The sequence below is a fragment of the Cyclopterus lumpus genome, chromosome 13, assembly GCF_009769545.1.
Source record: "Cyclopterus lumpus isolate fCycLum1 chromosome 13, fCycLum1.pri, whole genome shotgun sequence".
NCBI classification, from domain to species: Eukaryota; Metazoa; Chordata; class Actinopteri; order Perciformes; family Cyclopteridae; genus Cyclopterus; species Cyclopterus lumpus.
In genome coordinates, this window is record NC_046978.1 from 5,205,373 (window position 1) to 5,233,362 (window position 27,990).

The 27,990-nt window shown below is 42.5% G+C and overlaps 1 protein-coding gene across 1 annotated transcript; it reads left to right on the plus strand.

Annotated features, from left to right (window-relative positions):
- The first annotated feature begins 19 nt into the window (after window positions 1-19).
- Window positions 20-27,948, plus strand: map3k10 (mitogen-activated protein kinase kinase kinase 10). Its single transcript, XM_034549306.1, has 11 exons — window positions 20-1,993; window positions 16,735-16,915; window positions 17,838-17,986; window positions 19,923-20,098; window positions 21,003-21,249; window positions 21,987-22,109; window positions 22,195-22,333; window positions 23,764-23,876; window positions 23,959-24,257; window positions 24,826-25,360; window positions 25,946-27,948. Exons 1-11 carry the CDS (start codon window positions 988-990, stop codon window positions 26,317-26,319), a joined length of 3,342 nt encoding a protein of 1,113 aa, XP_034405197.1. The 5' UTR covers window positions 20-987; the 3' UTR covers window positions 26,320-27,948.
- Window positions 27,949-27,990: the final 42 nt, after the last annotated feature.

Below are 27,990 nucleotides of genomic sequence, written 5' to 3' on the forward strand. Positions count from 1 at the left end.
CTCAGACTTGGCTGGATGCTGAACATGGTGACACTTTACAGCTCCGTATTGAATACATGCCGCCGGCTTGTTTCTGAAATTCCCTAGCTGTCTTAAAATGGACGGGCTCTTTCATAGACGTTGAACCGGCTCATGCGTGTAGGATTCAGCCTGGACCGGCTTCTTGGGATGCGAGGCAAATTTCCGCTGATATTTCAAAACGCAATTTAGCAGACATAACAGCCCGTGTTCATGGAGATGACTGGCGGGGGAGGTGCATCGACACTGGGCTGCATGAGAAATAACGAGGACGCTGCTCAGAGGATTTCTCTCAGCTCAAACACAGACTGCTGTCTTTATTGGCAGCCTAAATAGTCCATATTCCATACTAAGATTATTCTATTCTTCTGAGTGTCTCTGTGGCCAAGAGAGTCAAGACACCAGTCCTCAATGGGCTGATATTAACTTCAGAAGAGGTTATGTGTGTATCAGGGCAAAAGATTCAAAGCTACAAATTATGAATCCAGATTTGTTTTTTGTTTAGTTTGGATGAACTCTGCTGAATTATAACATCAAAGTAGGACATTGTTAATTAATTAATGCAGCAATTGAGACACCAGAATTCATCCACTGATCATGAATCAGAGTGAAGGCATCTTTCTGAAGGATTTCATCAGACCTGCTGTTTCTTAGATAAACAAATCCTCACATCTCACCTGTGGCAGCTTTCCAAAAGACACAATAGTGGAAACAATCAATTAGGTTTGGGGAGGTTACACTCATTGTTTGATCTGATGTATGCTGTCCTTTAGTGAACCTGCCTTTGGGAATACATGTTACTTACACACTGGCTAGCAACAGTACAGTATCAACCAGTGACAGGATTTGGCACAGTTTCTGCAGCGAGATGTGGTGATGGAGGAGAGCAGTTGCAGCTCTCTGATCCTCTGATCCCCTCTCCCCCCCACTGCTGGTGGAGGACGTCTCGTCTCTGTCAATGGGCCATGTATGGATTTTGTGCTTGAGTTGACCGAGGGCAGGCCTACAGTGTCAAACAGCAGTCAGGTTGCCATGAACCCATACGGCAGAGCGAGCAGCACAGCAGCCCCCCTGTCCTGCACCAGCTGTGGGGGTTGCTGCTCACCGCCTCCCCCTTGCCTAATCCCGCCCGGGCCCCCCTCATCTACTACCTCTTCCTCCTCTTCCATTCCCCCAAATATGACCCCGCCACCGCCGATGTACCCTGCCCCTGTACTGCAGGTGGAGAATGGCAGCAGCTGGAAGTCTTCCACCATCTCCTCCTCTGGCTCCCCAGACTCTCACCCTGGTCACCGCTGTGGCGCCAACAACCCCAACCCCTACTGGACGGCAGTGTTCGACTATGAGGCCACAGCAGATGAGGAGTTAACCCTGCGGCGCGGGGATCTCCTTGAGGTTCTCTCTAAAGACTCCAAAGTGTCTGGGGACGAGGGTTGGTGGACAGGCAAGATCCAGGAGAAAGTGGGTATCTTTCCATGTAACTACGTCACTAGGGGGGACACCGCCAAGTACCAGCAGCTGACCGCAGGAGGGCTGGTGGCAGGCGGAGTGGGTGACTGCCCCTTGGAAATAGACTTCTCAGAACTGCTCCTGAATGAGGTGATTGGAGCTGGTGGGTTTGGGAAGGTGTACAAAGGAGTATGGGGGAGAGAGGAAGTAGCAGTAAAGGCCGCCAGGCAAGACCCCGATGAGGATATTAGTGCCACAGCAGAGTGCGTGCGGCAGGAGGCCAGGCTGTTCTGGATGCTCCGGCACCCCAACATCATTTCTCTGCGTGGGGTCTGCCTGCGGGAGCCCAACCTGTGCTTAGTGATGGAGTACGCCAGAGGGGGGGCTCTGAACCGAGCACTCGCTGGAAAGAAGGTTCCCCCGAAGGTTCTGGTGAACTGGGCGGTCCAGATCGCCACAGGGATGGACTATCTGCACAACCAGGCATTCGTACCTATTATTCACAGAGACCTCAAGTCCAGCAATAGTAAGTACTGCAAACAAGTGAGGCTTATCATCAGAGAGACTCTTCATTAGTATACAGAGTTTGCTCTGTTGTCATGGTGATGTTTCAGCAATTATCATGTGACCGAAAATGATATAACAGGTGTTATTTACAGGTTGGAGATCGTAGCCCTGCTATCATATTACCAAAATGTGTCCAGAAGCGCTAGAATATTTACACAAAGATATTCTTTGTCCCAGTATAATTTCCAGGGTCAATAATGAACCTAAAGCTCACCTCATCTAACTCACAGCTCTGAGACTCAGCACCAGGTACATATGTGAGGCAGCACATATGTAAAATAAATAGCAGCTCAACAAATACACAAAACACAGCTCCACTGTGAACACACCTACAAGTAAAGCAGTCTAATGCAACAGTCCAATCAATGCATATAGTACACTTTCATAAAGGTTAAAGAGTTGTTGATTCAACTTTAAGGTCATATGGAAGAATGTAGTTTGTCTTTTCCTTAAAGAACTGAGCATTATAACTTAATAAAGAGAGGATTTATTACAGTGTATTTCCCCCTGTTTATCTGTTCTTAACGAATCAGGGGAACAACAGTATTTTGTTGGTTTCACAGTGATAATGACAGAAGGAGGCAATTTTAGGCTAATATCATCACAACATGTTGCCTAACAATAGATCTGTTGGGAGGTAAGCTTGGCTTGTAGGTATGACTTCAGTGGTCTCTTGTAGTTCCCTCTCTCCGACCTTGTGTGGTACGTAATATATTGCAAGACTCAAGGAATAGTTTGACATTTTGAGAAATACGCTTATTCTCAAGAGCTAGATAAGAAGATCGATACCACTTTCACGTCTATACGGTAAATATGAAGCTATAGCCAGGAAGCAGTTAGTTTAGCACAAATACAATAGAAACAGAGGGAAACAGCTGGTGTGGCTCGGTCAATGACTTTACAGAAATGTGATTATCAAGTGTTATCATTGAATATTAAAATACAGATTTTTCCGGGAGCTGACACTGGATGAGAAAGTTAAATTGAACCCAGCAGGAAGACCTCAGTCCTGGAGAGCTGGTCTCCTTATGCCATCTTTTCCCTGTCATCTCTCTCTGCACCTCCTCCTGCTACTCATCCTCCTCCTCTTTCCTCCCCTCCTCAAGGAGAGCAGTTCTGCTCTGCAACTCACTGGGCTATTTTTGGTCCTTTGTGCTACTTGCTGTTTAAAGACACAGTTGCAGTTATCAAAGTGCATGTTATGTGTGTGTATACGTGCAGGTCAGAGTGTGTTTATCCCAAGTGATGCGGGAGAGAGTGTACAAATATGGGTGGAGTGTGCGGGGTGCAGACGAAAGGTCTTTTAAAGAGGGAGACAGGCAAAAAGTAAGTGTAGCTTGAACACACCCGCTGCTTCATCTTCCCAAATGTTTCCTAATCTTCAAACCTTCAGTCGGTCTTCTTGACACTGGGTCTTATTAAACATGCATACCCTGCTGCCATGTCTCCCTCCTCCCTGTGTGACTCAGTAACAGTAACGATGGAGGATCAGATGCGTATTGGACAGCAGAGCCTTGGCAACAACGCCATAACGCTGCCTTTCCATGGTGACATGGGCACTGCTTCTGTGTCACTGAGTCATACAGCTGCTAGCCGCTGTCAGCTGCTGCACAAAATGTCAGTCCCCCAATTTAGAGTGCAGGGATGTCTCTCGAAGGGCTCGGACCCTGTTTTCCACCCCGTATGATAACTGAAAATGTGTGGGTGCTAATCGGTAGGTATGTGGTTAGACTGTGACTCACACCCGTGTACTGAGGGACGTTAGGCTGGTGATGCCCAGGAGGATGAAGCATGGAAAGAAAGTGAGAGAGAGACAGAGTTGGAGAGTGAAGCGATTGGGAGAATAACAGGGTGGAATAGATCAGGTTGTGGCGGGAAGATAAGCTCGGGGACGAGAGAGAGCGGAGCTGTATGTTGCGAGAGAGGCGACCGATGGGAAAGAACAAGAGAAGGAGCGCACGGGGGATAAACAGCGGTTCATCTCAGTTTTGGGTTACACCTCAGCTCATTGTCCAGGTGCGCTGGTCTCAGGTGTCCTCTTGAAACCGCCGACCACTTGGCATCACTGCGGTTACAGAGCAGCTCAGGCCCCCAAGCCTCTCCTCTGCCTTCCATCAGCCGGCTTCTGCGCTCAGTAAAAACACAATCTTACAGTAAGATAATGGCTCTATCTTTATTCTCCCTCAGAAGAAGTCATCAAGGCAAAACGTGACACTGCTCATAGACTCTATGGGTGTTTGAAGCTTTGCTAACATTTTACAACCCAGGGATCTTTTTGTATTTTTGGCTCACTCACATGCTTTCATCTAATTTTATCACAGCCAAGACTTTATTGTAGTGTTGTAAGTCGGTTAAGACGCACAGTGAATCTGTGTAACGGGGATAATCTAATTACCGTGACCTCCTTAGAGTGATGTCACAGTATGTTTGTGGGTTGGCAGGTCATAGCCCCTGTGCTCATGCCTTACCTGTCACTCTGATCCTGGGTCAGCCTCTAGTCTTTCAAAGCATAGGGCACCAGTCCTCGATTGACACGTGGGGTTAAGTAGAAACAATGGAAAGATCCAGAGTGCTCTTGATCACTATGGACATAATAGTGTGAGACAAGGCTGCAACTTTCACTAACGGTTAGTCTGTTGTTTGTTTTCTTGTAAAATCAATTAAGTCTGATCAACTTTTCAAACCCAAAATATATTCAGCTTAATATCACAGTAAGAAAAAGAGAAACTAATCACATTTGAGAAACTGAAACCAGTACATTGTTGTTATTTTTGCTTCTAAAATGAGAAGTTAGTTGATTGACTAATCAATTGATAAACTAATTAATTCAGAACCATATGAGACAATATATTGATTTTGTCAATCATTATATCCTAATATAACTAATGTCATTTTTATTTATAATTGCAAGGCTACATAATAATTCATTAACATATTTTTATGAACCAAAAGTAAGTGAGTTAAGGTAAATTAATGTCACTAGCTTATATGCAATAATTATATACATACATATATATATACAGTATATACAGTATATATGTATGTATTGCATCTAATATGTATATATATATACATTATATATATATATATATATATATATATATATATATATATATATATATATATATATGTATATATATGTAACTCAAGAGAAGTCCTATGATCAGAAACATCTACACTTCCATGGCAACTGAACAAACTTAATCTGCTGATGAGTACTGTGTGATACAGTCAAAAGCTCATTACCACTGCCAGGGTATGAGTCATAGTTCCTTTTTACAGTCGAGCCTTCATGTACGTTACTGACACTTTATATAGAGCTCTCTAGAGGCTTTGAGTCAGCTGCAGGTAAGACAATACAGGTGAGCTGATCACCTGTCGCAGCAAGAGTCATATCTGTCCCTGCAGGCTGCTCTTACATACAGCAAATATCATATTGAACATGTCTCACTCATACATGAATACACATACAGCTAATATTTGTCTTTCCCTTCTAACTCCTGTTAGATAAAATGTCTCTTAACTTTTATTAATACAGATGTAAATATTAATTGTAATGATATGGTCTCAGATAAAGCTTGTGTGATGTCTAAAAGACACACTCAATAAAGACCCAGCACGGTTGACATCAGCTGCTGTTTTGACCACTGTAGCTTCAAATGGACGCCATGTTTACACAGTCAACAATCATCTGAATAATGGCAAACCTGTGTCTCCAAGCAGGCTAATCAAGTAGGAGCCTATGCTCTTTGATCATTGAGTTGGCCATTACGCACACTGTAATAGCTAGTTAACAGATTAGCGAGGCGAGATAATGGAAATACTTGCTGCCATAGAAAATCCTGCATCTGGCTGTGTGAGAATATCAGAGTGAGTCTGTTGAGGAAAGGATTAGAGTGGAGGCCAGTGCCGTCTGATAATCCCTCAGAGAGACAGAGCGGTGGAGGCCGAGACTGTGACTAACTAGAGTGTGAGCTAGCAACACGACAAAATAGAGAGGAAGAAGCTGGTATCACACACCTTTTAGCCAAGTGTAGAAGTGGCTCCTTTTGATTTAGGGTGTAGGTTAGTTTCAGATATGGTGGTTGGGGGAAATTGCTGCATTATACTGCACTAACCCTACTTAAAGGTTTCAGTGATAGCAACCATGAGCTATTTACACCAGCTGTTGACAAGTTATGTTAACATATGTGGAGATTTTGGCATCAAGAGATCATGGGTCATACAACACAAGCTCTAATGCAGAGATTATGCTTCACTCAATATCCACAACCAATATCAAACTGCCAGTTTGTTATGAAGCTAATTGAACCAACTAACAAACCAAACGTTAGCTTGCTAAAATGACCCGTTTCGTGATATAGCCAACACATCTGACCTGACACCTGAAAAAATGCTGTTTAAATCATATTTCCCCAAAATAACACAACACAGCCCAACTCAAGCTCAGACCTTTAAACCATCATGCCTGCTTAATAACAATGTACATTTTTTAATTTTTTTATTACAGTACACACAAATAATCATACTCATTCTGAACTGTATTAATACTACAAAATATCCACCTGTACCTAAATAAATCAAAGGCATACTTACAAATGATAGGCTACGATGATTTACAAAGTTGATCCGTTGACCCTGAAAGTTGTTAAATGGACCACATTCTAAGGGTTTTGAAACACGAGGGCAACATGTTCACTGGTGGAAATTAGGCTCTTGGACAGAATGATAACACGGCAGGCTATGTTTTCATTTTTCATTTCTGTGGGAATGTCTGCAAGCTTGGTGCGTGTGCAGAGCACGTGTGGAGGTCGGACATCGGGAGATGCTGGCGCTAGGGCTAGCTTCCTACTACCACACACATGTACGCATACACATACACTCATGTACACACCACAACAATGACCCCATTCTCACACAGCAGCCCAAGAAACAGCGAGGGAACAGGACTCACAATGACAGGAGTCACTGCAGGGGGGGGGATGGGAGATCGAGGCAGCGAGGGGCGACTGTAGGCCATGAATGACAGGGCGGAGAGATGGATGGAAGCGAGGCAGGATGGGTAGAAGAATTCAGTGGCTGTGGAGAAACCACTGGAGGCTGGGTTTGGAAAGGGAATAGATGGATGGGGGAGGGAAATATGAAGGCAGGAATAGGGAGAAGTATAAGGCCAGTTTGAGAGGAGGTCAAACCATTCTTATTTCTCTCAGTGAGCGGGCTACAGATTAAGGCTAATGTTCGTGATGGACTGTAGACTGCAGTTTGCCACTATCTGTGTCCGTCTGCACTTTAGGCCCTTATTATATCAATACACAAGTCAAAGGCACATTTTATATCGACAATCATATAAACACTAGCATGTGTCGGTAATAATCTGACTACTAAAACTAATTATTTGTATTGACAAGCATTTCTGTTCCAAATCATGTTCTGATCTCAAAGTAAATTTCTGGGCATTGCCGTTTGAATAAATATATTAACAGTACTTTTTCAACCAGACTAAAACTTCCCAACAACTATAAAATGGATTGCTTACAATTGGGTGGAGATATATCAATGATCCCTTGAGGATGAATCCTAATGACTGTGGTGATCCTCTTGATTTTTATCTCTACTGCAGCTCCAATGGCGTAGAGTTCTCAACAATCTCAGACATCAAATGTGGGTAAAAGTGTATGTCAGGGCATTTCATTTTAGACTAAAGACGCAGGCTGATGGCTGATGGCATCAAACAGTGAAGAGTGTCAGGATTGTTGGAAGGACTTTGGACTGTTTTCAGTTCTCTGGCAAAATGTGAATTCGGCCACACTGCTAACAGATGTTTGTATCTCCCAGCCTGTCAGATGCGAACAATGCTGAGTTTAATTTTGTCTCAGTGAGTGAGAGACACAGGGAGAGCGACAGTAACACAGCTAAACCGAACAGTGACACCCGGTCAATGGCTGCACGATGGCTGCAAATTAATAAACGTGCATGCCTCCACAAACACACATCGTTTTCTCCACTGCTCAATAAAAAGTGGATTCGGAGCCAGTGAAGACTCCCCGCTGCTCTCTTTCACTGCAGTGCAGCTCACACTCACTGTGGACCTGCCAAGCCTACCGACACATATTTACAGATCCTCCTGTTGTACGTTGTTGTACATTATGGACTGCATAATGCATGCAATAGATGTACTGTATTTTGATTTGCTGCTTGTGATCACTGTTCAAATGTCCGTTAAGATTAGTCACATTTTGGTTCATCAAATTACACACACACAGACACACACACACACACACACACACACACACACACACACACACACACACACACTGTACACACACACACACACACACACACACACACACACACACACTGTACACCGGTGGATTATATAACTGCAGTGTATTTGCATAAGCACATAGAAGGCTGGAGGATCTTAAAGCTTCTAGGGTTTTTAAATTGCTGTCTGCAACAGCCCCAAAGTGTATTTTATTTTACTGAGTCAGGAGACAGGCAAACAGTAGTGCGGTAAACTCCGACGCTGAACGGCACAGGCAGCGCCTTTCCTCATCATTGCCTCTAATTCACTTCAACTCTGTAGTCAGACGTCTGAGGAGCATCGGCACGAGAGGTCGTCTGAAATGAAAGTCATGATGACAAAGTGTAACCACTCAGCTCGCACAACAGAGAAAATACATTTGTGTCTCTCTTTTGATACTTAAGCAATCAATTGAATAACGCTCCTGAATATAAGCCCATTATGACTTTGTGTTTCTCACCACTACACAGCGGGGAAGCTGTACATTTCAGTAGACAAAGCGACAAACACAGTAATGTCTCACATTCACACTCACATTGGCACCTCCTGGGCTGTTGTATGTTCGGTGGCTGTTAACTCTGCTCTTAGAGGGTCATTGTTGTTCGCCAGCAGCCTGGCACGGAGAGTGGGGAGTCGGGCCAAGCAGAGAGGGCGCTGGGTGTCCCCCGAGCCCACTTTCATAGTGCAGTCAAGTAGAGGACACTTCAGTCAGACATGTATATTTGGAGTCTGTAGAGTCAATACTAAAGTAATGTTTTATGTATGTTCTCTATGGAGAGACGTCGTCATGTTGTACACTTGAACTAAGAGCTCAGGTTCTTAGATGTGGTTAAATTAATTAAAATAACATGTAATAGTAAATACTGCTCCTTTTTCCAATGCGTTATTGCTTTTATCAATTACACCTTGTGCAGCCAGTGACTTTTCAGTTTTCTGTTCAGAGAAGAGCCTTCCTTCAACAGGATTTTCTTTCATTTCAATCCCACTCAAGTGAAAAACTGTGCGTCCGGCAGACTGACTTCGGACTTGGACTCAGTTGTTCTTAAGTCAGAGAAAATAATTGCAATGAATGGATTTGCACTGTAACGTTAAATTAAGCAGTTTTTGTTTGTTTGTGGGTGCATGTTTTGCATCACAATTAATAAAAAGAATAGACCGCACTGTTGGTGAAAACATTGTTTCTGTCTATTAATTGTAACTAATTCAACAAAGGGATTAAGACATGAGTTTGTCCTGTATCATCTTTGGGGAAACAAAATGGTAGTTTTTGCACCCTGTTTTTCTCTTTTGCGCTCTGTGATGGTGGACTTTGAGTAGATTTATAATAATACGTTTCAGTTGTCTTTTTTTAAGAAAAAGAAAAAAAAGAAGCTTAAATCTCTATATATATTCCAACACTGTAAGTACCCCCTTTTTTCTTACCACACACTCTCTCACCACGCAAAAAGAGCCAAGAGAAAGCCGCCTCATTTAATACCTCAATCTCTTCAGAGAGAGAGGCTGTCTGGTCACACGAATCTGGCAGCTGTGTTTGTGAGGAGACAAAGTGAATGGCTGCAGGCTGAAACTGTGCCACTGCTCAGGATTAGAGCCCCGATGGCCTGTGGTGGTACAAGTGGAGCCAAACAGGGTATCAGTGACATGTGAGCATACTCACTATGGCCTCCATATCAAAGCATGGAGGATTGGGAAGAGACCCACGGATTCGCTGTCAGTTTTTAGTCTTAATTGAGTGTTGTTTAAGAGCTCTAAAATATGCTGTAAATGTTCTTAAAGTCGTCTCTGCGGTGTCTTAGTGAAGCATTTTTCATACTGTTATGTTTCCCAAATTTTAGATAACTAAACTGAATGGTTTTGATAGAGAAACAACATCTTGGTTTTCAAGCTGTAAATCTACTATGTGCCTATGCATTTTCATTTTTCACACTGTATTCAAACTAAATAGACTTTTATTTTAAGTTAAAGAAATGTCTTCCTCGGCTTAAAATCTTTTGAGAAACGAAATGTGTGAAAGCCAAAGGAAAATGGAGAGACCTATGAGATACAAAGACATCTGGTATGTGCTGCCAGGAAAATGACAAAAGCTCTCCCTCCAGTCATCTCTCTTTACGTCTATCGGCCCGCATCTTTTCATCCGCCCATTATAACCTTCTTTCTCGTAGCGCTTGTTCCTTTTCTCCTCCATCTCACTCTCTGTTTCTTGCCTTTTCGTACTCTTCTGCCCCGGCTATTCCTCCTTTTTCAGATGCTTCTTTGCCATATTTCATTGCCCTCATTTCTGCAGCTCTTCCCTCTTGTCATTTTGTCCTTTTCTTGCCTCGTTCCTCCTCTCATCTTCTGTATCCCTTCCCCCATTCTGCATCTTCAAACCGTCATGCTCTTTGCTCATCTTTCCCGCCGCACTCCCACCACCTCCCACATTGTGTACACACAATCTACCTCTGAGTTTTTGACTCCACTCTTTTGCTTTCCCTGCATCTCTTCTTCCATTTCTTCTCCCCGGTGTGTTGTGATGGTAGCCGGGCTGGCGACAGCTGCAACAGCAGACAGTCAGACAGTGGGCACCAGCAGAGGGAAGGAGGCAAAGAGAGGGTGACAATTGAGGAAAGGGGGGATGTCAGTAGTCAGTAGTAAGGGCTGATGGGGGAGGTTATTTTTTTCATTGGTAGGGTTTTGATCTTACGGAAACAGGGGCGTGGGGGGGGGGGGGGGAGCTGCTCAGCATCCCCCAGGCCCGTATCTTATCTGTGTTGATGCACCGTTGGCTCGTTGTCACGTCCGTCAAGTTGCTGTATTTGTGACCCTGACAGATGGCTGGGACCAGCACTGAGTTGGGGGTGTTGTGCCTAAACAACCAGCGGCTCTGGGCATGCTGGGGGAACGAGAAGCCATGACTGTACTGTGAGCCGTGGAGAGTTAGAGGGAGGTATCAGAGGCTCTGTCGGGAGTTTGTTAGGACCTGATTTGCTGACTTGGCGACACGGCAACAGCTGTTCCACCCTGCAGGCTACACCTGTTTATGCATACGAGAGGAAGGGGAAAGGGAAGAAGGATGGGTTAGAAAGAGAAAAAGGGAAATGTCTACAAACAACTTTACTAACTCCTCTCACACACTCAAAGAAATCATTTTCATGACGGATGTTCTATTTTTATCTTGTGTCTTGGTGAAGTTAATTCCTGATACACTGAGCACTAATGATGAGGCTACGTTTCATTAAACCTTAAATATTTTGTGTAAATAAATGCTCTCATCCCAACAGAGAATCAACTTCATTTAAAGGGGAACTCCATCTCTTCAGTATTGGCCTTTGCAGAAAATTTGAAACTTGAAACAGGAACATTTAAAAAAGAAAAAAGCTAAAAAATACAGCAATAGATCTGTGTCCAAACTCTAAAATCACTGGATTAATAATAATTCCCATAATGCATCATTAGACCCTCCCTACCTTTTTAAACTGCCAAATATTTCAGGCGTATGCCCACCAGTATGTAACACAGGTGTTTTTTTTTAAACAATGTGTCCTAGACCCAGTCTGAAATAACCCTGATGACATCATCAATGTTATTTTCCTGGACTGTAGAAAGCTCACAAAGTCACAGAAAACATTATACAGGTGTTTTCACAGGATGTAAAATTCCCCTTAAACACTAAAGAAGGGGAAGAAAAAGAAAACAAAGCGTCCTCATGAGGGCATGAGGGTTGTCTTCTCTTCTTTCCCAGCGTCATAGTCTCGGTCTGTGACCTCTGCCCTTGTTACCATAACAACAAGTTAATGACACAGCAGACTAAACTGAGCCAAAATAACACGAAACAACAACAGTTAACCAGTCGAGATTTATGTTTCCTTCACTGTTCATGGTGACTCTAAAGAATGAATTGATGAGTGACTTTAGCTCACACTCAGCAGATTTGCATTTGTGAAGTTCATATTTCATATTTCCTCATTGAGTCTCTGCACGAGTGGCTTGAATTTCACCAGATGAAGTGCAGGAATACAGAATGTCTTAATATGTGGCGGGAGGGGTATTTGATTTGTAATTTCCCCAAAAAGTAAAAGTGTAGTTTTATAGTTTGTACTCATTGTACTTACATGTTTCCGATTGATTCATTACGAATATATTTTTTATTAAACAGTGTGTCTCACCTGTAACTGCAGAAGACCAACAGCAAGATTTTCAGAGGGAAAGACTAAGATAGTAAGACTCCCGAAAAATCTTCTTCTCATACTGATATCTTTTATCTGATTTTTATTTGAGGTCTTTGTTTGCTGATTAATTGTGGTTTAGACAAGAACAGGCAAAAGATAGCAAAATAAATAAGGGACGGTCTGTTTCATCACTTTATTTAAAGGTTTCTCTGGTTTTGTTCTGTAGGGAGTTTCCAGATTAGAACCACATGCCAAACATGTTTTGTTTGTTCATGGTGATATAAACGTTGACTTAAGTGGCTCTGACAGAAATACCATCACTCTGAAGACCTATTACTGCATTCCTCTGTGGGGAAATACCTGAGAGAGCTAATGTGTCACCTGTGCTCGCTGCACTGACTACAGCCACTCTGGAGATCATTAGTCGGGTTGAAGCCTCCATCAGTGTTTGAACAGTGGCTCAAAGTTATTTCTCAACACTTAGCTGGGGTCAGGGTCCAGGTATGGAGGAGAGAGCGGTGGCAGTCTAAAGGTTAAATCAACAGTTAATCTTATGGGGAAGAAAACAGCTGCTCTCTCGGTGGGCTGAAATTTGAACATCAGCAGGTGTCACAATAATACTGTGACAGGAATGCAACATGCCATTAAGATTCACACGGTGTGCCCTCAACCCCCAAGTAGTAAAGTAAAGTCCTCCTCCAAGTCTGCACTCAATGACAAACTGGTGCAGTGTGCCCATCCTAATGCGATATCTTCACGAGGCAGCACACTGACCTTTTTATACATTATCTGATTATCTTCGCTGAGCCTGACCCCTTTTAATCTTGGATCATGAAAAAAAATTCATTTGATAAAGGTTGTTTAATTATTGTAATCTATCTATCTCCATCTATCCAGGTCCACCTGTTTGGTTTGGAGTGAAAAGTCTCAATAGCTGTGGGATGATTTGTGTTTATTTGGATGTTTCTTCTCACCCACCATTAGGTCACAATTTAAATTGATCCAGCGCTTTGGTTTATAAACAAATACCTGCAACACCAATGACATCCCCACCAGCTGTACTTTAGTTAGCACACTAAGATGCTTAATTAAAATGGTAAAACACAATACCTGTTAAATATGAGCATTACCACTATACTCTAGTTTTACCTAAACCTCACCACAGAGGCTTGCGATCAAAAACAAACTTTGGACCTCGTTGTTTATCCGCCCTACTGTTTGGTTTTCATCACAGCCTCACAGAGCTGCTAGCGCTCGTGTTAATCAACTGGACTCCATTTATGTAGCTGCTCTTTGATGGTCCCATAATGCGTGTTCCTATGGAGGACTTTGTAGTAACCGCGGAGCTTGTCAGCCATATTTCTTGCTTTCTTCTCATCCGTGTGCATTACTCTATTTTGAGATAACATTTCCAGCAGCATTGCATTGTGTAAAAGCCACACGATCCTTCGGGACTTTTTCTTCTGCCCTCACTGTGATGAGATGTGCTGCGTTGCGGGTGTTATTTGTGTATCGCTGCCCTTCAGGTTTCTGAGCTTCCAGACGAACATACAAACATGTTGATCTTTGGTGTTTGACGTATGGCTGGAACGCTGGCGACAGTGAACATCTGTGGTGGGATTAATGAATGAGCATGCGCGGGTGGTGTGATGAAGCAGCACGGAGGCGTTCTCGAGGTGTGAAAGTAACACGATGATTTTCTAATTATATCTGGAGGAGAGCAGGTTTCACTCGTTCAGTTTCTGTAGACAGTCCTCCGTTCAGTTTCAGCCTCTTGTTTTTCTGTCCTCTCTGCACCCCTCCCTCCTCCACCTACAAACCACGATGTCCTTTTGCCCGCATGGATGTGCTCCATATTTATACACCCAAAACAAACCAGGAAAGGCACACAGACATCGAAGCATGTAAACACATTATCTTTCTGAGTCTCACTGGACTCCATCTTTTGTTCTGCAGAGAGACCGAACGAGTTAGCCTCGAGGAGACAGCTGTCCCTCGCAGAGACGACAGTACCAGAAAAAGACCCATTTACTTTATACTTCTAGTTCACTACATTTTTAACGAAAATAGTTTTTTTTAATTATAAATAAATAAATTGTTTGTTTTACCAGATAATGCAATAATATGAAAAATAATGAAGCATGTTAAACACGATTACATAATATTCAGTATTCTTTAAGACAAAAGAAAACAATAACACTTCACATTTGAGAAGATTTTTTTAATAGCAATTAATCTGCTGATTATTTTCATGACGAAAAGTTTTGCCCATTGCCCTATATTTTTTTGAATCCCCATGGTGTCATATTTAAGCATTTTACTTCAGTAAAAGTACATCTGGAAGTTTTCCGGGCCATACTACACACAGTTTCTTCAATCAGTTACAATATACATGTAACAGACATAACCATCACACACGGAATGCTAGCTTAGGTCACTTGATACCTCCAACCCCAAGAACAAACCTCCCCAAATGTAGTTATTGTTCATGCAATTACTGCTTGGAATTGCCTACCTCATCATATAACTCATACAGGTATCTGTCATTTAAAAAACAATTAAAGGCAAACCTCAGGCCATTAACCACTTGACATTAACTACTCGACATTTTCCATCACTTTTGTAGTCATCTGTTCCATCTTTGTATAAATTACTGATGTACTGCACAATATGCACTAGGTATCTGACAATTTTTTTTTTTTATTATTCTGTTTCTATGTTTAACTGTTTGTTTCACGTCATGTTTTACACGTTTTGTATGTAGCCTATTACATTTTGTCCTTTCTGTGGACCTGAGGAAGATTAGCGGCCACTAAGGCGTCAGCTAGTGGGGATGCAGTTAATAAACCAAAATAAACTAAAAGTGGGTTAATGTTTAACAATGTGTTTTATTTTATGACATTATCATATCTATTGTTTTAATGCAAAAAGTTTACCTGAAAAGTGCCCACGGACAAAAGACACTCTATTTCCTTCTGAAATTAATTATAAAAGAAAATGGAAGTATACCTTTAAAATTGTACTTAATTACAGTACTCAAGTAAATGTACTTACGTACTTTCCACCTGTTTTATTCAACCAACAGTTTGAAACACAAACTTCAGTTAAATCTTGTCTAAGAAAGAAAAGCATAAAATCCTTTGAGAACCTGCAAAGGTTTTTTTGCTTTATAAATACCTGAAACGAGTAATTGATGACTGGACCGATTGTTTCAGGTGTAATAAAAAGTAGTTAAACCTTCACACAAAACTACATATAAATACTGATCACATGTTAGGAGTAGTGTAACACTCTGACGGGGAGCCTCTGCCAGTAAAATATTAAATGCAGAACTTTAACTTGTAATGAGTGTATTTTACAGTATAGTTCTGCTACTTTTTACTAAAGTAAAGGATTTGAAAACTTCTCTCTGACTGTGGAAATATTTACAGGCAGTTCTCTATCACTGATAGTCTCCTCACAAGCTTGTGGACAGAGCAGAGCACAGACAGACACACCTTTATCACGTGAAAGGTTGTGTGTGTGTGTGTGTGTGTGTGTGTGTGTGTGTGTGTGTGTGTGTGTGTGTGTGTAAACAAAGAAATCGCTGTGTGTGTGTAGCCTCTCGCCACCACCCTTTGCATACGCCTGTAGATAAATGAGAGAGAGAGAGAAGAGAACAACTCCCTCCTGCCTCCCAGTGCCTGTGATGTACAGTCCAAATATTTCCATAGCCAGTCCTCACACGGAAATGAAGAAGGAAGTCGTACATGGAAGAGATATCAAAGAGGCAGAGAGAGATGGGGTTGCCTGCTCTGTAAACACCACTGTGTTATTGAACTTGCACTGCTTTTACATCTTGTTTTTGAAGGATAAATACACTTGTTTTGTTTGACTTAAACAAAAGAAAAAAGATACTATCATAAAGAAGTAAGAAAACCAGCAAATATATACTTGAAACTAGTATATTTTTTCATTATTAAGTAAAGAAAAACCTGATAAATTCACCTCGCTTTGCCATCTGTTTAGTTTGATCTCTTGGACTGTGTGCACGACACTGTTGTCGTCTTTAAATATATATTATTATTATAAAACATGTACACAGAAACAGCTTACATATTGATCCATGTTCCATTTTCTTTCTTTTTTTGTCCCTTGAGTAATAAAACTAAACAGGAAGGACAACCTCCTGAGCCTCTTAAAGTGTGTTTTACTTTTCCTAACGCCGTCATCTTCTAACACAAATCTTTGTCTGCTCCTCTTCCTCAGTCCTCATCCTGGAGCCGGTGGAGCGGGAGGACTTGGGAGGGAGAACTCTGAAGATCACAGACTTCGGCCTGGCCAGAGAGTGGCACCAGACCACCAAGATGAGTGCAGCGGGGACTTACGCCTGGATGGCCCCCGAGGTCATCAAGCACTCCCTCTTCTCCAAGAGCAGCGACGTGTGGAGGTACCGCCCTCGTCTCCGTGTGTCACCTTCCTGTTTATACAGGGAACTAGCAGGATATGTTTTATATATGTATAGTAGTAAAAATCAGGCTTACATTAAGAATATTAGTCATTTTTTGTCAATTACTCGTCAGAAGAGTTTTGTGATGGAGATTTGTTTAACCTAATTTTCTGTCCAGTTTACTCAGTTAAGACCTAATTATTCAAAGTCAGAATTTAAAGATTGTGGTAATTTTATGTAATTTTCTCTATGCATCAATGGTTGAGGAAATATTCAGATCCTTTTAAGTAAAATTAAGAATACTGACATATAAAAATACTCCTTTACAGTTAACATTTCACTGAAGTAAAATGATGTGAGCATAATTAGCAAACTGTACTAAATATATCACAAGTTAAAAATACTCATTCCGAAAAAATGCTCCCACGTGACTGTTACATATACATCATATTTTAATATCATATATATTATATTATTGGATTAACACGACTGATGCATTAATGTGTGAGCAGCATTTTGCTGTTTTTGTAATGTGTTATATGACTTGTAACTCCAGATGTCAGAATAAGAAGTAAGAATTTCAATATGTCTCTTGAAACAGAAGTTTAAAGTAGCATGAAACTGAAATACATAAGAAAATACAACACATTTGTACTTTAATAACTAATTTTAATAAGGACATTTCTTTGTTATCGAAATTGACATCTGTCATACTACCACTATGTTGTACTGGGTCATTTTAATTATATTTGAAGCAAATTTGATATATAACGAAGAAAAAACAAATCCTGGTCAGTTCCTGAAAATGAAAAAAAGCTTTCTGTCTTCACTTATAAGAGATGGAATGATATTTGTTGGTGTTAGCTGTGACATTAAAACTTAGAAATGAATAAAAACATTTTCCTTGTGTCTCTCGTCACAGTTTCGGTGTGTTGCTGTGGGAGCTACTGACCGGCGAGGTTCCCTACCGGGAGATAGACGCACTTGCGGTCGCTTACGGTGTTGCCATGAACAAGCTAACACTCCCTGTCCCCTCAACGTGCCCTGAACCCTTCGCTCAGCTGCTGGGAGGTAAGCAGCCCGACCACCTGGACACTTTGAGTGATTTCAATACCCAGGAACATCAATACTACCGAAAGGGAAAAACAAGCTTGACAGTTGTTTATGTTTTGATTGGTACGACTTCCTCCTGCTTGTCTCACGTGTCCCGTTCATTCATGGTTGACAAGCAAACTTTCAGGAGCTTTATGTTTTGTGATTTTACTGTACACCATTCATCAAATATGACTGTAAACATGTCACTGATGATGCACTCACTTTGAAAAAGGCCTTTCGTGTGTTTACATCCACTGACTTTACGTGTGACCTTACTCAACCTTTTGAGGTTTCAGCTGTTTTTATTCTGCATGAGCTGAGATGGACACGAAGAGTTAAAATGGACGAGGACCAACGGTTTCATTAAGTTGCTTTTTATACATCCTCGAGCTATCCTGCTCTCCTGGGCCGGATTTCTCATTTTCACATTGCAAATAATCCAGGCAGCTGTTAACGGTGATAGAGTATGAACCAGCTCTTGTTTCACAGATCAGGTGATCTCTGTTTAAACACACCTTCCTTATATCCATCTGCCTTAATGTGTTTTTTAATTTTTTTTATGTAGATGGGAAAGCTGCCAGCCAGTTTTTTAAAATAGCTGTTTCAAATTGTCAACCAACTTCCCCTCCCACTCTGCTCCAAAAGCTCTTTTTTTTTTCCTCATTTCGTCTCTCGCTCCACTTCATCTTATCCATGTTCATCCGTTAATCTCTCCTTTGTCATCCCTCCCTGCTCCCTACACTCTGTTTACTCCTGTCATCATCTCACTTTCATCTCCTCTCCCTCCAACTTTTATCCCCATACTCTTTATGCTAATGTTGTTTACCTGTTACATAAATGTTACCCGCTGTAGACTATATTTTCAAGCCGTGAAAGAGCTATCAAATAACACTGTACTTGGCCTTTTGATGATGCTTTTCTCAATTTGTCTTCCAGTAGATGGTTATGCATGTGCTTTAGTGTTGGAGAGGCAGCCCTGACCACTGGTGGTGTGCACCATGTTTCTGCAACACCGTCAGTCAGAGTTTGGCTCATGATGGTTTCCATATGATGTCCCGTCTTGTCTTGTCGTTGCCAACTCTACTTCCAGAATAATATATATTGTATTAATTGTATATCAATCTCACAAAAGAGCAAAACCACCAATGAATCATCTGTGGAGCCAAAACCAGATAAATGTATTTCTTCATTGTTAAAAGCACATCAATGAGCTTGTTGCTCAATGTTGCTTCAGCACCGCGAACATGCACAATGTAGTTTGTGTTGATTTCACAAACAGCGTTCTGATGCTGTAAATACTTATTGAGCACCAAATGTGTGTTATTCCACAGCTGAAAATAGTCCCCAGCAAATTCACTTTTTACTCTTGCTTGAGTAATGTTTGATGAAGACTACCGTGCCCAGTTGGTCTTTTTTGGAAACTAAACTTTATATTTGAGACCATGTTTTTAAAGATTTTTGAACGAATGGGCTACAAACTAGGTATCAGAAAGATGGATTTGATGGTTTTGTTGTTTTCATGCCACATACAAACGTAGTAAAACACCAGCCTTATCCTTAAGCAAGCGGGTCAGCTGAAACTCCCTTTAGCTGTAAAACTTGCTGTTTGTTGAATTGAAAGGGCCATGCATCATTGTTCTGGGTATTAGGACAGGGTTCAAAGCCAGGATTCAAATACTGCCTTAGCTTCAGCTAAGTTGGTTGTTTCAGAAAAAAATGAAATATTGACAAAATCAAGCTTTTGCTGATATGAAGGTTAAATATTGTTATTGTTAACCACTTTAAAACAGCATCTGCCCAATTAATAAAATGTACAACATTATATAACCACTGCATACCATCGGAATAGAACGATAAAACACACAATACGTGAATTTAACATCGGTATTAACTTGAGCTCTGATCCCCTCAGAGTGCTGGAGCCCAAACCCCCGCAGCCGGCCTTCCTTCACCAGCATCCTGGGACGACTGCTGGCCATCGAGCAGTCGGCCATGTTTCAGATGCCTCTGGAGTCTTTTCACTCCTTACAAGAAGACTGGAGGCTTGAGATCCAGCAGATGTTTGACGAGCTCAGGGCCAAAGAGAAGGTGAGGTCAAGTCAGAGGTCAATTACAGTATTAGCTTAATACTGTAATTTGAGAGAAATGTAAGTTTTAAAATCAGTCTTTGACAGGTTCAAATACTGTATATCTGAGGATGTTTACATGTTTCATGTGTGGTGTATTCTCAGCTGCTTTAAAAGATCGATTTCCAACATACCGATTCACATGTACTTTTGGTCAGTGGCCCCTCAAAACAATGCCCTTTTGACCTGTTGGAGGGGGGGGTCTGTTCCTGTGCCCGGAGGTCATGTGTTAGAGGCCTTTGTGCAACCACATCTGTTATGTCCAAATCTTGTTATAGGATACTCCTTCCTGTGTCTGGAAAATAAGTGGTTAGATTGGGGGTCCTGAGTGACGTTATGGATCTCAGGAACTGAGCACGACAAAGTGGGTATATAACTGAGTCTCAGCAGATCTTCCATTTGGCTGAGAAGCTTCTCCGAGCGATCTAGACGCTCGTCCTGACCTGTGATTCCTCTCTGTAATAAACTCTATTATACCAGAAAGAACAGTGTCCGCGGAGATTCCTTCATCCTCATTTATCAACATCACTGCCGCTTGAAAGATACGACACATGAGAGTTTAGTTATTCAAACAGAAGTGGGATTTTAGCAGGAAGTCACATTTCATATTAAGGGTGGGAGGAATCTCACCACAACATGACCTGATAATTATATCTGTCTGAGGTGTTTCTGCAAATTACAATCACCTTAGCAACAAGCATTTTCCAAAAGAGGTGTTAGAGGAGGTGCGTCGGAGCTAACAACACTTTCCTTTTCCTCTTCCTCTCATTCTCATTCTCAAACTCTCCTCTTCTTATTTCCTTCTTCCCTTCCTTTTCTTATTATATTTTCCTCTCCTCCTCATCATCTTCCTCTTCTCTCCTCAGGAGCTGAGGTCCTGGGAGGAGGCGTTGGCTCGAGCAGCCGAGGAGCAGAGGGAGCAGGAGGAGCAGCTTAAGAGGAGAGAGCAGGAGCTGGCGGAGAGGGAGATCGACATCGTGGAGCGAGAGCTGAACATCATCATCCACCAGATGTACCAGGAGAAACCCAGCGTGAAGAAACGAAAAGGAAACTTCAAGAAGAGCAGATTAATGAAGCTGGGCCGAGACAGCAACTGTATCAGTCTGCCCTCTGGTGGGTGGAAGAGGACAGCTACAATTAAAAGATTGTAGCTTTGTGTACGCCCATTGTTTCTTCAAAATAGCACTTCACTTATTCTCTTTTAAACGGTAGATATTTTCACCATTTTATGAGAGTACATTTTAGAAAAACCATACTCTCTGTAAAGCTCTATCCTACAAATATTTCATAGCTTTACTTCACAAAAAAATGATAAATTCCTTCAGTTTGTCAGCCAATTGATTAATGTACTTGTAATTGTTTCAGCATCTGTTTGTGTTAGTTACTACGCTATATGTTACAATCCAGGCAGACAAGAAGAATTCAGCAATTTACTGAAAAAGTGAAGATTCATAAATCTTATTCAGGGTCCAGGTTCAGCCCTTCAGGTTTATGTTCAAGTGGCTAGAAAGGAAAGGCTTAACACTGACAACCCAACAGGGAACATGTGTGAAAGGGCTGGATTTATACTGCAGGGCCAATGAGAGAAAGTGGGAACAGGTGAGCTGGTGGACCCCAGAGTCAGGTGACTGGGACCGGTGAGAAAGTCAAAGGGCATTTGATGTAGAAAGGCAGGAGATGGAGGAGATGAAAGTGAGATGATAACAATGAAGTGAGAAGCCAGAGGTCATTAGGACACCACTCTGTGACTTATAGTGGAGCTCATACTAGTCTGCACCTCGCTGTTAGGACACATCTGCCCAATGAAAAAATATGAATGTTATAACTTCTCTCTTCTCGCTCACCTGTAGGCTTTGAGCATAAGATCACAGTTCAGGCGTCTCCCAGTGTGGACAAGAGGAAGACTCAGGGAAGCGAGAGCACCACCCCGCCGGCCAGCCCGGGGGTCATCCCCCGACTGAGAGCCATCAGACGTGAGTGGAAACAAGTCAGATGGCATCCAGTGGGAGAGAAAGTGAGCATACGGTGAGAATGTAATGTTGTCTGACTGTTCTTCAGTGACGCCGAGTGACGGCAGTAAGACGTGGGGTCGCAGTGCCGTGTGTAAGAAGGAGGACCTGTCGACCAGCAAGAAGAAAGGACGCACCTGGGGACCAAGCTCCACCCTCCAGAAGGAGAGGGTCGGCGGGGAGGAAAAGTATGTGCACAGTTTGTTTACATATCAGTTATCAATGAGTTTTACCTGATGAAGCCAGTAAGACTTTATGGGGTGCAAAACCTTTACCCCCTTGTATTAAAACAAGATTATTTTGGGAAACGTTTCACAAATTATTCCCCGACATGATAAACACGTACAGCTGTTTTACTGGAATAAGTTACACATTATTAAAACTAGTTTTTTAACCCATTATAGCTAATGGGGAAAGGATGAGTTTTCAAACCGGCCAAGTTTCTGGACAGATAATTTCTCGTAACACAGAGAAACAAAAGCTTTCGATCAATATCTCAATGCTGTGTGTGGAGCGGCCAGAAGAAGAGCAATTATCTCTGGAAATATGGTGGAGAAAATAATCTATGTTGGGCATGCTGGCTGTCCTCACCTGACATAAACATTTTTGGGGTCTATTTATTTCTATCTGAAAATATATATTGCTGGTTATTTTGTTAGTTACTTTGTCTTTAAAAAACAACGTATTTTTTAGGCCTCCACTCGAAATAACATACCCAAACTAAAAAGGGTGTATCTCTACAACCACAAGGGCTATTTGAATAATGTTGGTGTTATAATAAAGGCAAACCATGTGAGCTTTCATTCATATGTCTTAATACCAGTATATATGTTACTGGTTAAGAGTAAATAAAGATGAAACACAGCTAAAAACACAGCTGAAAGTTTCAGGTTTGCCTAGGGGAAAAAAGCACTTTCTCTTTGGAATGATGCAGCTGAAAGGTCTAAACCCCCAAAATCATAGCAACATATGTGAACAGTCTCTCTGCAAAGTTTGATTTTCATAAAGTGAAGCAGAACAAAGTTAGAGAGGGTTTAGTACAGAGTTCAGGCGAGGTCTCCAAAATGTACCAAACCATATATTTCACTTGTATATTACTTATGGTGTCCAATACATCCAAATACAGCAGTTTTGGGCTTTTATTTGAAAAACATTCAAAAAAACAAATATATATATATATACATATATATATATTTTCCGAATCAAAAGAAAACCACACAAATGAAATGAAAGTTGAAACAAAATAGCTCATATCTCGGTGGTCTTTTGTGCAGAGGGATTTTTGCAATCTGTGTGGAATCGTCTTGCTTTTTGCTATTTGGCTTTTTCTGTTAGCACCGAGCTACGGGTTGCTAGTAATGTGCAGAGTGGAGAAATTATGATTATGATATTTTAATAATTGTTTTATTTGGTGTTTGAGTTGTGTTGAAATGGCTTACTAATTATTGTAGCCCAGGTTCTGTTGTTTAATGTGATGTGTAACATCAATATATTTGCTAATGATTATTTTAATGTTTTACACAGTTTAACCATAATGTGTCATAAGTGTCAATACTATTAATGTTTTAGAAGTTGGTTCAGGTTGGTGGCGTGTTGATGTCACGGTTTCTGTTTGCAGATTGAAATCACTGGGTGAGGGATGCAAAGTTTGGTCGTCCAGTGCACCAAATCTGGGCAAGTCCCCCAAACATGCACCCATGACCGCCGGCTTCTCCAGCCTCAATGAAATGGGTGAGTCTTTACTTTTCATTGTTAGTTTGTGACACAAATCATTCATCCCATTAACCCCTCTTTTATTTCCTCTTTTCACCAGAGGAGTGCGGTGAGTTGGAGGAGTCACCAGGGTCCCTGCTGCCCTCAGAGACCAGCAGTAACGGGGCGGTAGAGGACTCGGGGTCCCCTTGCAGCAACCTGGGGCCAAACACGTTGCCCAATGTTGGGAATATGAACTCCTGTCAGGGGCCCGGCGGGCTGGCGACGGGGATGAACTACCAGGACTCGCTCCGTCGCTGCAGCCAGAGGAAGAAGAGCGACATGCTACTGTTGGGTTGTGCCTCTATGCTCGCATCTGTTGCCCTCGGACAAGACCTGCTGCATCTGGGAAAACTACAGGTGAGAAAACAACAGAAGAACAACCAGGTCTCTACTAGCACGTCAATGTTGCTTTTATAGGAGACCTTGAAGGAAAATTCCAGTAATTTTCAACCTCTGTGTTATTCTTGTGACTGATAGAAGTCACATAATCAGTAAATGAATAGGCGAGCAGAGCAAGCGTTGATTGTGCAGTCTCTTCATCTTAAACTAATAAAACACCTGTGGAATGACATTAAACACGATGCACAAGCTGCCAAATTATCTGTACCATCCTGTCGAGTCAGCATGAGTCCAAGTCTGCGTGGACGGTTTCCAGCACCTGATTGAGTTTGTGTTTTGAGGTTTTCCGTCTGTTGTCAAAGCAGACGGGAGACTTACAAAATAAATCACTGAATGTACAGCGCGAGGATGAATGAAATTGATGATTGGGATGTACTCTCTGCTGTAGTTGCTTTGATAAAGTGAGGAAGTGATTATCAAAGAAATAAAGTAACATGTTGATGATGTTTTTCAGCTAAGTGCATTTGAGTAAGACAGCAGCTCAATGGTCCGACAGCTTGTTGATGTGACCTGATGTCGTTGTCAGGTGCTCCAGGATGAGCAGGATCTCAGAGAGGAGCAGCGTAAGAAGAAGGAGGGTCTCTTTCAGCGGACGGGACGATTCCGTCGCAGCACCTCTCCACCCAGCCGAAACCTCTCCCTCTCCCTCTCCAGACATCACGACTCTACGCTCCCCTGCTTGGACCCATCTCCCTCCGTTACACTCCTGTCTTTGTCCTCTCTGTCTGACTGCAACTCCACCAAGTCCCTCCTTCCCTCCGACCCAGACGACTACCCCCTGACCCTGGTGACGGAGCTCAAAACACCGGCGGCGCCCCCGGCTCCCGCCCTTAACCCGCTCTTGGACCTGCGGGCGGAGAGCTTTAAGAAGGAGCCCAACCAGTCGCTCACGCCCACCCACGTGTCTGCATCGATGGCCCTGAACAGAGGACACAGACGGACCCCTTCGGAGGGAGCGATACGACCCAGAGCTCAAACTCTTGGACACCACAGGACGCCGTCAGATGGAAGCATGCCCATGCCTCCTCCACCGGGGGCACCACACATCACTGCTAAGAAAGGTAAGGGACACATAGTAGAATGTGTCTTTTACAATGCTACAGGAACACATGATCAAAGTTAAATGACTGTTCATTCAATGTTTGTTGAGACATCTTACTGTTGTTATGTTTTATTTAACCTGGAAGTCTCTTAAATATTATTTCTTTAACGGGAACAAACTAGACGCAATGGCAGCGTTTAATAGTTATTATGTAAGACACACAGTTTCTCATATGGTATTGTTATTGTTGCTGAGGACAGGGACTGCTTTGAAATCGTTAAAGGCAAAAAGCAAAAGCCTGCCAATATTTGAAAGAAACAGCAGCTCTCCTCTCTCTACCCTAAGCCCCTCCCACCAGACGACCACAGGCATAAGCATGCTCTTCATTCAGGACCCTGTAGGAGAACTAGTCATCCATCAGCGTCTAGTCATCCATCGTGATTGTGACATTTTCTCCACATCTCTGAAATGCTTTTCTGATATTAACCGGTGTTTTATTGCGTTTATTGCAAGACTTTCTTTTAGACTCTTCCAAAATCAAAAGATATTCAGGTTATTAATATAATGCTGAAATGCTGAAATATTTATTTTACATTCTTCTCAGGTACACAGGTCCCTCTGGACGTCCCCCGCCGAACTGAGCCCTCCACCATCTTCCCGGTCCCCCATCGGCGTAAAGCCCCCGCTCCACCGATCCCTGACACGGTTCCTCTCTGCCTCATCAGCCCTCTTGAGCGACCCAAGACGCTGGAGTTTGCACCACGGCCTCGGCCCACCCCGGCGAAGATGAGAGCTGACCCCTGGAAGCTGGGCTCCCTCTCCCGGACCCTCAGCTCTTCGCCTGGCAGCAGCTGCGACAGCCCCCTTGGCTCGGGGGACAGCGGCGCTAGCACCATGCAACCCAACCTGATGGACATGGACGTAGAGGGCCAGAGTTCGGACCAGACTGTCACTCTGTGTGGACAGCAGTTCTCATAGTGAAAAACAGCCAAGTCTACTTTTCTGCATTCAAACCTGTTCCAGGACTTCAGAGCGTGGGCTGAGTGCCGACTGATGTCTGAGCCAAGCAAAGGGAACTCACTGAAGTTTGCAAAAACATCCCAACACATGTCAATATCTAGGCACTTACTGGAAGCTATTCCTCTAATGTGTCCCTTTAGTGTCCTAATAAGGTGTGAAACTCTTCCAGCAAGGCTTTCCCCGATATTGCTCTCCAACCTGCACACTGAGGGTCCTAGAGGCCTTTTAAAAGCCTTGTAGTGTGCTCACCCACCTACCTTACGCAACACTTCTCTCCCTCCTTCTTAGTGCCCCACGACAAGGACACACTCACAACCTTCAAATGCCATTCAAGTATACTTGCTATCTTTTCATTCCTACTCGTCTGCCTGTGTAGCTGCCCACTTTATGCTTGCTTCTCTCACTCCAAAGGAAAGATGTTCATTCACATTTCACCTAAACGTTTCAGGAGTGTTTAATTCACAGAAAACAGAAGTTGGACTGTTTAAAATTCTTAATAGAGCGTGTCTTTGTTCTAATTTTGCACGCCAATTGTTCTGCCGTAGCACAAACATTTTCCTTAAACTCTGCCTTCTTCTTCACATGTGTCATCTCTCTGCATGGGGGTCATCGTCCTCTCCCCTCAAAGGCCGAGACAGGAAAAAGCCTTTTATCTCACAGCACTGGTGGACCGGTTATATCTTTGTCTTGTACAGAAGGAAAAACAAATAATTTATTTTCTCAGTGCTGGCACCATCTCAACCACAACCTGTTTGCATAATGTTTTTTCTATTGGTTTGGCAGACCACATGTTTCTCTCTGTGTGAATGTGTATATATTACTGTACATGTGTGGAAGAACAAAATGGGTTAATTTGTTTGCGTGGTATTGCTTCTTCAGTGTAGGTTGTTTTCCGTATGAATGGTTCGCTGAAAGACGTGCAGCACTTCTTCAAAATAAGATCTCATCCGTTTGTCTTGTACACGTTTTACATTCCTCCCTCACAGTCAGTACTCTGTGTGGATCCCGCTCATGCCACTGAAATGGACACACAAGTGCACACTGAGGGATAATGCTACCTGATTTCAAGATCAACCTCTTGTCGGACCATTTGGAAGCTTCATATTCTCCTCTGACCGGTTGTCTTCAACATCAGTGGCACTTTAAGAGCCTCTCTGTGGACCGGTTGACTCTACTCACGGCCGACAAATCAACTTTCATCTGCGCACGGCGGTCGAAAGGTTTGTCTTGGCTGCAGGTGGTATTTTACTTGACAGTGCACATTTCTCTAGGTGAGTGTGTGTGTGTGTGTGAGGGTAAATATGTGTGTTTGTGTTACTATTTGTATGGGATGCTGACAATCCCGTCAGAGTGAGCCCAAACTCATTCTCCTTGTGTGGTTAAGAACACTGAGTATTTATTACATTTATTGTTATTATTGGAAAAGATTAATTGTTATTACAATGCTCTTCCTGGGATATCTGTATATATTTGTTAATATAACAGGAAAAACCAAGGAAAAACTTGCTTACTGAAACGTCCATGTTGACTCCTGTCTCAACTTGTGACATTTCTGGTTTCAATGAGGAATAAGTGTGAAACGTGAAGAATGAGAGACAAATAAAAAAACTAAGAAACATGCTTCAGTGT

Excerpts from the sequence above, each read along its gene's own strand:
- map3k10 (XM_034549306.1), top strand. The coding sequence starts at position 988 with ATGGATTTTGTGCTTGAGTTGACCGAGGGCAGGCCTACAGTGTCAAAC. Across the intron at positions 20,099-21,002 it reads AGCTCAGGGCCAAAGAGAAG|GAGCTGAGGTCCTGGGAGGA; the intron begins GTGAGGTCAAGT and ends TTCTCTCCTCAG. Across the intron at positions 22,110-22,194 it reads CCGACTGAGAGCCATCAGAC|TGACGCCGAGTGACGGCAGT; the intron begins GTGAGTGGAAAC and ends ACTGTTCTTCAG.